Source organism: Gekko japonicus, unplaced genomic scaffold, assembly GCF_001447785.1.
Source record: "Gekko japonicus isolate JY-2015 unplaced genomic scaffold, Gekko_japonicus_V1.1 scaffold1209, whole genome shotgun sequence".
Classification (NCBI taxonomy): Eukaryota; Metazoa; Chordata; class Lepidosauria; order Squamata; family Gekkonidae; genus Gekko; species Gekko japonicus.
This window is the reverse complement of record NW_015162516.1, coordinates 505,575-514,310: the sequence shown is the minus strand read 5'-3', so window position 1 is coordinate 514,310 and position 8,736 is coordinate 505,575. Positions and strand designations below refer to the sequence as shown.

The following is an 8,736-nucleotide window of genomic DNA, read 5'->3' as shown; positions in this document are numbered from 1 at the left end:
CCCTGCAGCCTCTCGCACGCGCCGGCGCCGAGAAGGGGGCGGGGCCCGCGAGGGAGGAAGGGCGGCCTCCGCCGAGTGACGATTGGCTGGCGGGGAGGAGCGGCGGGGGGGCGGCGGTGCACGCCGGGAAGCCGCTTGTAGCTTAGAGACGCCTCAAGAAAGTAAACAAGGGCGGGCGGGGTCATCCTGGTTTCCGCTCTTGTGCCGTAGTAGAGGAAATAAAACATGTGCGGGGCTTCGAGCTCTTCCGCCGCTGGCGACGGAGGCTCCGGCTACGACGAGAAGCTCCGTCGAATTCAGGTGCACCTGCGGGACAGGTGAGGCGGCCGGCCGGCAGTCTAGTAAGGGCCCCCCCCCGGGGGGGAATGGTACATCCCGCCTCCGCGCGCTTTCTTTCCCTTCCCCGCTTCAGGTTGGTACATTCCGGAGTGGCTCGTGGCGCGTGGCCAGGGCGTAGCCTGCGTGTCGTTGCTGGGCAACGGGCGAGGCTCGCGCCGGGTCGGCCGCTTCCTGCCAGGTGGTGCGCCGCCGCGCTGGAGAAGGGAGACGGAGATGCGGAGCGTGAGGTTTTTGCAAAAAAGTGACATTGGCGCTTGTGGCTTTTCTTGTATATCATTTTCTATGAAGTTGTTGGATTTTATGCACAGCTGATTTCTTCAATGCCGACGGGTCTACTGCTGCTGGAGCAAGGTGGGGGAAAGGATCTCTTTTTGCCTCGAATTTGCATGCTGGCCTTTAATGAGACGGCTTCCCCTAAGTGCCCTGTGCCCACTATCATCACCCAGCCTGAGCATGCCCATACGGAAGTCAAGTGCTGACTGTAGGTGTGTTACGCATGCTGCTACCACTGTACCACCATCGCCGTGCAAATTGTTTTTAGTAACCACGTTGTGTTTTTTTGCAGATATATTTATATTGTTGTTTTATCTGTTGGGATTTTTTGGCGGGGAGGACGGGGTACAAATCAAATAAATAAGGAAATAAGTGCTTAACATGGCAAATGCTGGTGGGCTCCTCCTAGCGAACAGCTGGAAGCAAGGTCGAGTACGGAATATTGAATGCTGGCGGTGTAAGATATGAAACGTCATGCTTATGGACAAAATCGCTGCGTTAAGGTCTGATGGGTATGAGATGCATAATGCATCGCTTCTGTGCAGTCAAGGGTGGACTCCCATCCTTGTTTTTTGGAATCGACATCTTTCCAGTTGAGACAGCAAACAGGGGTTTTTAAATGTGGCTTGCATACTTGGGTTTTTGTAAATAAGAATAAGGTAACAATGGATTCGGATGTATTACAAGCAGGGGTCATTTCGTGGAAAAAGAGGTGCAGGAGCTCATTAGCATAATTTACTAGCATATGCAACACCCCCTGACATCACCGGAAGTGTGTCAGAAGGCAACACCCACCGCTCAGTCTCCACTGAACTGTTTTGGTTTGTTAGCTATTGGGGGGGGGGAAACTGTACTCGCAAAGGAGGGAGAGCTTGTACCTGAGTAAACCTTGGTCTTAAAGGTGCCACTGGACTCTTTTGGATTGCTAGCTATGGGGGGGGGGAATGCACAGATCTGCCCTCACAGAGGAGGGAGAGCTTGTACTTGAAGGCAGGCGGGGGTGTGTGTGTTTCTGCAACTTACCTGGCTGCTTCTTGCTCCCCGTGGCCCAACTGAGGGCTGCTGGAAGCAGGGGGCGGGGCTTGTTGCATGTGCCTGCCCGCTGGGCTCCTTACTGCCAGAGCTCTGCTCCTGTGTGCTCCCGCAGGAAATTACCACTGATTACCAGTGAGTGATTTGTAATTTAGAAATGCGGTGTTGTTATGAACACAGTTTGTATTCCATCTTTCTACTCTTACAAGGGGTACCAAGGTTGCTAAAAATGTAAAACATCCATGATAAAATTACATTATAAAATCCTTAAAATCAACCTTCTCCCAATTTGTAACGACTCCTACCCACTAAGCTGGGCACATGCTTGATTTGGTCTTCGCGGTGGGGGTTTACAGTGGACCGGATTACTGCTTCAGCGGTACCATGGTTGGACCACCTTGCTCTGAAGGCCCATCTGAATATGCCACTCTGGGCGGTGAGCCTATTTTGGCTCGCCCGCAGACCCAAATGGACCTAATGCTGCTTCAGGTGGCTCTCTGGGATCGATGCCCCCTGGCGGCTTGTTAGGTGAGCTTGTAGAGGACAGCCATCGACGAGATCGCTTCCATATGCCCTCTGCGCCTTCGCTCTAGGCTTGCGCCTTGGTTTACCCAGGAGTTGCGGCTGATGAAGCGAGAGCTAAGACGGTTAGAGAGACAATGGCGGTGTACTCGCGACGAAGCTACAAGAAGATCTTATAGGACGTTTATGAGATCCTATGAGATGGCAGTCAAGGCCGTAAAAAGAGAGTATTATATGGCCACGATTGCGTATGCAAGCTCACACCCAGCCCAACTGTTTAGAACGATTCGATCTATTACTACTTTGCTGCAAGGCAAATCAAATGCTAGGGAATTGGCCATTGGCTGTGAGGCTTTTGCGAGCTACTTTGCAGATAAAGTCCCGTCGCTCCGCCGCAACCTCCCCGCTACGGTTGATACAGTGAGTGAACTCGAGGCTCTACGCACGTCTTCTGGTCAAGTTCTGGATCATTTTGGCCTGCTCAGCCTAGAGGAAGTCGACAAATTGCTCCTAACTGTCCGCCCTACCACTTTCTCCCTTGATCCGTGCCCTTCGTGGCTAATTAAAGCCGGCCGCAAGGGTTTTCGAGGTGCCTTGCGGGAGGTCATCAACAAGTCCCTCTTGGAGGGATTGTTCCCTGAGGCACTCAAGGAGGCGATGGTCCGCCCTCTCCTGAAAAAACCAACTTTAGATCCGACTGAATTGGCCAACTATCGGCCGGTGTCTAATCTGCCCTATTTGGGCAAATTGATTGAGAGGGCGGTGGCGACACAGCTTCTCGCCGACAGTGCTTTTTGAATGACACTTAAGAACATAAGAGACGCCAATGTTGGATCAGGCCAAAGGCCCATCCGGTCCAACACTCTGTGTCACACAGTGGCCAGAAATACCAGGTGCTATCAGGAGGTCCACCAGTGGGGCCAGGACATTAGAAGCCCTCCCACTGTTGCCCCCCCCAAGCACCAAGAAGACAGAGCATCACTTGCCCCAGAGCCCCTATCTATACCTTGTGGCTAATAGCCACTGATGGACCTCTGCTCCATATGCTTATCTAATTCCCTTTTGAAGCCGTCCATGCTTGTAGCCGCCACCACTTCCTGTGACAGTGAATTCCATGTGTTAATCACTCTTTGGGTGAAGAAGGACTTCCTTTTATCCGTTCTAACCTGACCGCTCAGCAATTTCATGGAGTGCCCACGAGTTCTTGTATTGTGAGAAAGGGAGAAAACTTCTATCTTAGATCTCTTCCAGTCTGACTTTCGCCTGGGCCATGGGACAGAGACGGCACTGGTCGCCTTCATGGATGACCTCCAGAGGCACATGGATCGAGGCGGATCAGTGGTGCTGATGCTGTTAGACCTGTCGGCAGCATTCGACACAGTTGACCATCAGCTACTGACCCACTGCCTTGCTGACGTTAGTATCCAGGGGCTAGCCTCTGCAGTGGCTTGCCTCCTTCCTCGAAGGTTGGGGACAAAGGGTGATGCTAGGGAAACAGCTCTCCCAAAGGCACCCACTAAATTGTGGAGTGCCTCAAGGGGCAATGCTGTCCCCGATGCTTTTAACATCTGTATGCGCCCCCTTGCCCAGATTGCCTGGAGGCATGGGCTGGGTTGTCACCAGTATGCGGATGGCACCAGTGTTCCCTCTAAGCTGAGTTAGTGTGAGCTAGCTCACAGTTTTTTAGCCTCCAGCTCACAGATTTTTGTCTTAGCTCAGGAAGGATGGCTCCAGAGCAAGCTAATTTATGCAGCAGCCAAATTGGTCACTCACAACTTTAATGCCAGTAGCTCACAAAGTAGAATTTTTGCTCACAAGACTCCACAACTTAGAGGGAACATTGGATGGCACCCAGCTCTATTGTTATTGGGTGGTCAGTCCGACTCCAAACAGGAAGAGCTGGACCAGGTGTTACAAGCCGTGGCTGGTTGACTTAGGCTGAGCCGACTGAAACTGAATCCGACGAAGACGGAGGTCCTGTGTCTGGATCGTAGTGAACTGGGGTTAGGGATCCCACTCCCAACCTTCGATGGGGGCACCATTGGTGCCAGCGTCGGAGGTTAGGAGTTTGGGAGTGCTCCTGGATGCCTCCTTAACTGTGGAGGCCCAGGTAGCAGCTACTGCCAAATCGGCCTTTTACCACCTTCGACTGATCAGGCAGCTGGTTCCCTTCCTCGAACGTGACGACCTGGCGACAGTGATCCATGCGGTGGTCACCTCGAAATTAGATTGCTGTATTGCTCTCTACATGGGTCTGCCCTTGTCCCAAATCTGGAAGCTGCAGCTGGTGCAAAACGGGGTGGCCAGGCTGTTGATGGGTCTCTCCATATCCTGTGCTGAAGGCACTGCACTGGCTGCCTATAGCATACCGGATTTGCTTCAAAGTGCTGGTTCTTACCTTTAAAGCACTGTATGGTCAGGGACCTACATACCTGAGGGACCACCGCCTTTCCCCATATGTCCCCCAGAGAGCACTGAGGTCAGGGGCTCAGAACCGGCTGGTCCTCCCTGGTCTTAAGGAGGCTAGATTGCTGGCGACTAGGACCAGAGCTTTCTTGGTGGTGGCCCCAACCTGGTGGAATGAGCTCCCGGAGGATATCAGGGGCCGCCTTTCCCCATATGTCCCCCAGAGAGCACTGAGTTCAGGGACTCAGAACTGGCTGGCTCTCCCCGGTCTTAAGGAGGCTAGATTTCCGGCGACTATGACCAGAGCTTTCTCAGTGGTGGCCCCAACCTGGTGGAATGAGCTCCCGGAGGATATCAGGGCCTTGCAGCCTCAAGAACAACAAGTACTGCTGGAACATCTAAAATGAGTACTGTGAGCTGATGGCGGGTTGAGAACTACGAATGATGGCTGCTACTGTTTATGGTGAACGATCACTAGCACTTTATTATGGTTTTAGAACTGTTTTAATTGTATTTTTATGTTTTTAATGTGATTATTTGTTGTACGCCGCCCTGAGCCGGCTTTGGCTAGGACGGCAGGGTAAAAGTTCAAATAAATAAAATAAACAGGAAAATCCTGTAGAGCCACCTGAAAGCTTTTTGGATCCATCTGCCTCTGAGGGCAGATCATCTGAGTAGATCCCCCACCCCTTCAGAGTCTTGGTATCCTTGTAAGTCTAAACCCAAGCAGGTAGTGATCTGTCCATGACAAAGGGACCGTTGTCAATTCTTCCACCCTTAGATTCCATGCCTGTTGCCCAGAACAAAATACCAGATCCAGAGTGACCGGCACCATTTGTAAGTATGTTTGTAAGACTGTGAGTATCTTATTGATTAGTTTACTTCATTTATACCCCACTTTTCTCCCAATGGGGCCCCCAAGTGTCTTACAACATTCTCCCCCTTTCCCTTTTAACATTATAACAAAAACCTTGTGAGGTAGGTTAGGCTGAGTGTGTGTGATTGGTCCCAGGTCACTCAACAAGCTTCCATGGAAGAATGTGGATTTGAACCTGGGACTCCCAGTTCCTAGTCCAGGATACTCCCTACACAGAGAGTGGGTGCAGCAGTTGTTGTTGTTCAGTCGCACAGTCGAGTCCGACTCTTCGCGCCCCCATGGACCAGGTCACGCCAGGCCCTCCTGTCTTCTGCTGTCCTCTGAAGTTTGCTCAATTTCATGGTCGTTGCATCTATGACACTGTCTAACCATCTCATCCTTTGCCGTCCCCGTCTTCTTTGACCTTCAATCTTTCCCAGCATCAGGGTCTTCTCCAGTGAGTGCTCCCTTCTCATTTGGTGGCCAAAGTATTTGAGCTTCTGTTTCATTATCTGGCTTTCCAGGGAACAGTCAGGGTTGATTTCGTTTAGGATTGACTGATTTGATCTTCTTGCAGTCCAAGGGACTCTCAAGAGTCTTCTCCAGCACCATAGTTCTGTGGGCAAAGACTCTGCCCCTGGGCATGGCCCAGTGGGTGGTACTGACTCCAGAGTAATGGTGAGCCATGGTGCCAACCACACCTTCCCAGTCTGTGCAAGGCCACCGAGCATCTGCTGGAGGTGCCCTGACACCACCAGGTATCCTGAGACAGCTGACACACAACCGGGCCGAGGTTGCAGATGGTGGGGTCCCGTGGCTCATTGGGGGGTGGCTGGCAGTCTCTGGCCGTGGATGGATGTGTGTGCCCCCTCTGACGGGCACCAATACGGCCCCGATGGAGTCTTGTGGGTGGTGCCCGGGGGGGGGGGGGGACCATTCCCGTGGACCTGGCCCCACCTGCCACAATGAACAGGCTTCCTGGCCATTGGAGGTCATACAGCTTACCTTGGTGGGTGGGTGCAAGGACCATGGGTCACCTGTACTTGGGTGCCTGGCCACAACGACACCCAGTGGCCCATCCAGCTTGTGGCATGGCCCTCCCTCCTCACCAATCAGATGCAGTGTGCTGCCTGTAGTGTTCCCCCACTTCGGTTCATTGGGACCCATGCCGGAGCTGTCTGGGGCCACGAGCGAAGGCCAGCAGAGGGGCACGCCATCTGGCCACGACCACACTGAGGGGGATATCATTAGGTGCATAGCGGATGTGGGGAGCCAGCCAGGGCAATGGACGTGCAGAGCCAGCATTGGGAGCCATTGGAGCCCCACACAACTTGTAGAGGCAGTAACACCCAACAAGTGGGCAATGAAGGCTCCATCAAGATCTGTGGGTCTGGACGGGGAACTCCGGGGCCGGACTCACAGGCCCCAGACTTGTCAGATGTCCCTGAGTATTAGACCCTGTGCTCTGGGAGTTGGCTGCAGCCCCTGGTTTTGCACATTGGCCCCTTGTGGAGACTCCCCCTTACAGCATACCTGTGATGTCTTTGTTGCGACAGAACCCTTTCCTTCCCTCCCCCAGGGAGTTGGTCGGGATGGGAGGCAGTCTGTGGCGCTGTCAAAGGTGGAGCCCATATGGGTCCGCCTAGGGCGCTGTCTGGGTGTGAGGTCCAGCTATGGCACCCCATTCCCGCGTCAACTCTGCCCATAACAGCGGGTCCGTGAACATATTGGTGCCTGTGCGCATGTGCCTCAGTTCAGGGGGACTGACATGCCACTCATACTAGTTCTGTGGCTGTGTGGTGGCTGCTGGGAATGAAGCTGAGGCCATGAAGGGAAGGGAAGCGTGAGTTCAGCACGGTTAGGTCTTCCATGTGCCTCCCATATGGCCAACACAGTCCTTGCCATTTCTGAGGCCACAGTGGGCATGGGGGCGGGGGCTAAAGCCTGCGAGGGAGGGGCTGATTACCAGCGACCATTATGTGTTTGAATCCTATTTTGCAGATGAATGGAACATTCTCTATGTTGCTATGCAGTGTACTATCTGGGACTAGCCCTTCAATAGGTTTAAAAACGTTTTATACGTGGGCAAATCTCTATGTGGAGTTCTTACAGCTACTAAATGCTACTAAATGACTTCTGTTGAAGTTTCCCATCAAAACAAAGTTGAAGCCGTACTCTTCGTAATTTGTTGATACTGTTGGATTGTAAAATGTTGGAAAACTGTTGACACTGTGAACTGTTGGTTTGTAAACATTGTATATGTCGTATAAATGTATTTCCATTTGCACACTTGATGTGTTTACTATTCTAATACATTTTTTTTTTGCATATGATAGCGACTTTCCCAGTTTGTGTTTTTTGATTGCTGTTTGAAAAAGGGGCAGAAACCTTTGGCATTGTAATGGATCTTCAGCATTAATTATGTCTACCCTGTTCATTTGGAGCAGGAACAGCCAGGTGAACAATTGAGAATGTTTGATGCAAGAAGCGCTTCAAAATCAGCCATACAGTGGCATTGGTTCTTCTGCCTCCATAGCAGCTGTTCCTCTAGGGAGACATTAATGGGGTCTGATTGGTTGGACACCTTCCTTGACTTCTGTGGCCAAGACCCTGTAGAGCCGTCCTGACAGATTCCAGGGGCACCTCTCCACGTTTAGCTGTGTTTGCCTCCATGTGATCAGCGTTTGGACATTTTCATGGGTGAGCGTTTCAGTACATAAACTGGGGCACGAAGAATTATTCTGAAACTTCTTTCATATCGAGAATATTATTTTCAAAAAATCAATTGGAAAAGAGGCATAGAGAAGAACGTCACAAGAGATTCACTTCATTTTGTCATTCCAGCAAATATGACTGCAGTAAATGCCTATCAGTTGAGACTGAATTCTTTTTAACAGGGTTAAACAGGCCCTATGAATGTGGAGATAAAGCAGGTAAGATACTCACATGGAAAATTAAAATGCTTTCATTAAACAATGTAATTTCTTGCCTATTACTGGAAGACAGGCATTTCTTTCTTGAGCTTGGAGAGATCAACAGCTAGTTTTAAAATTACATGTATTCTTTCATTGATCAGATTGGCTGTTCCTGTGGTGCCTGTATGCTGGTGGACAGGACACTCTGCCTGTGTGAACACAGAGTCACAGAGCTGTGTATATAGGTGTCCACGTTCCCTTTGGAAAGCAAGGCCGACGGCGTCACAGGCACCGTGGACATAAACATCATAGACGAAGAAAAGAAAAGAAAACTGATAGAGAAGATGGGCGAGAATCTCCATCCTATAGAAAGGGGTTCCGGTTCTGGAAAGA

General features: G+C 51.4%; 1 protein-coding gene across 1 annotated transcript in view; it reads left to right on the top strand.

Annotated features, from left to right (window-relative positions):
• Positions 1–225: 225 nt before the first annotated feature.
• KIZ (kizuna centrosomal protein) overlaps positions 226–8,736 on the top strand; it is a 133,821-nt gene continuing 125,310 nt past the window's right edge. The window contains exon 1 of the mRNA XM_015406210.1: positions 226–317. Within this exon, the coding sequence (XP_015261696.1) occupies positions 226–317 (92 nt within the window). The remainder of the gene's footprint in view (positions 318–8,736) is intronic.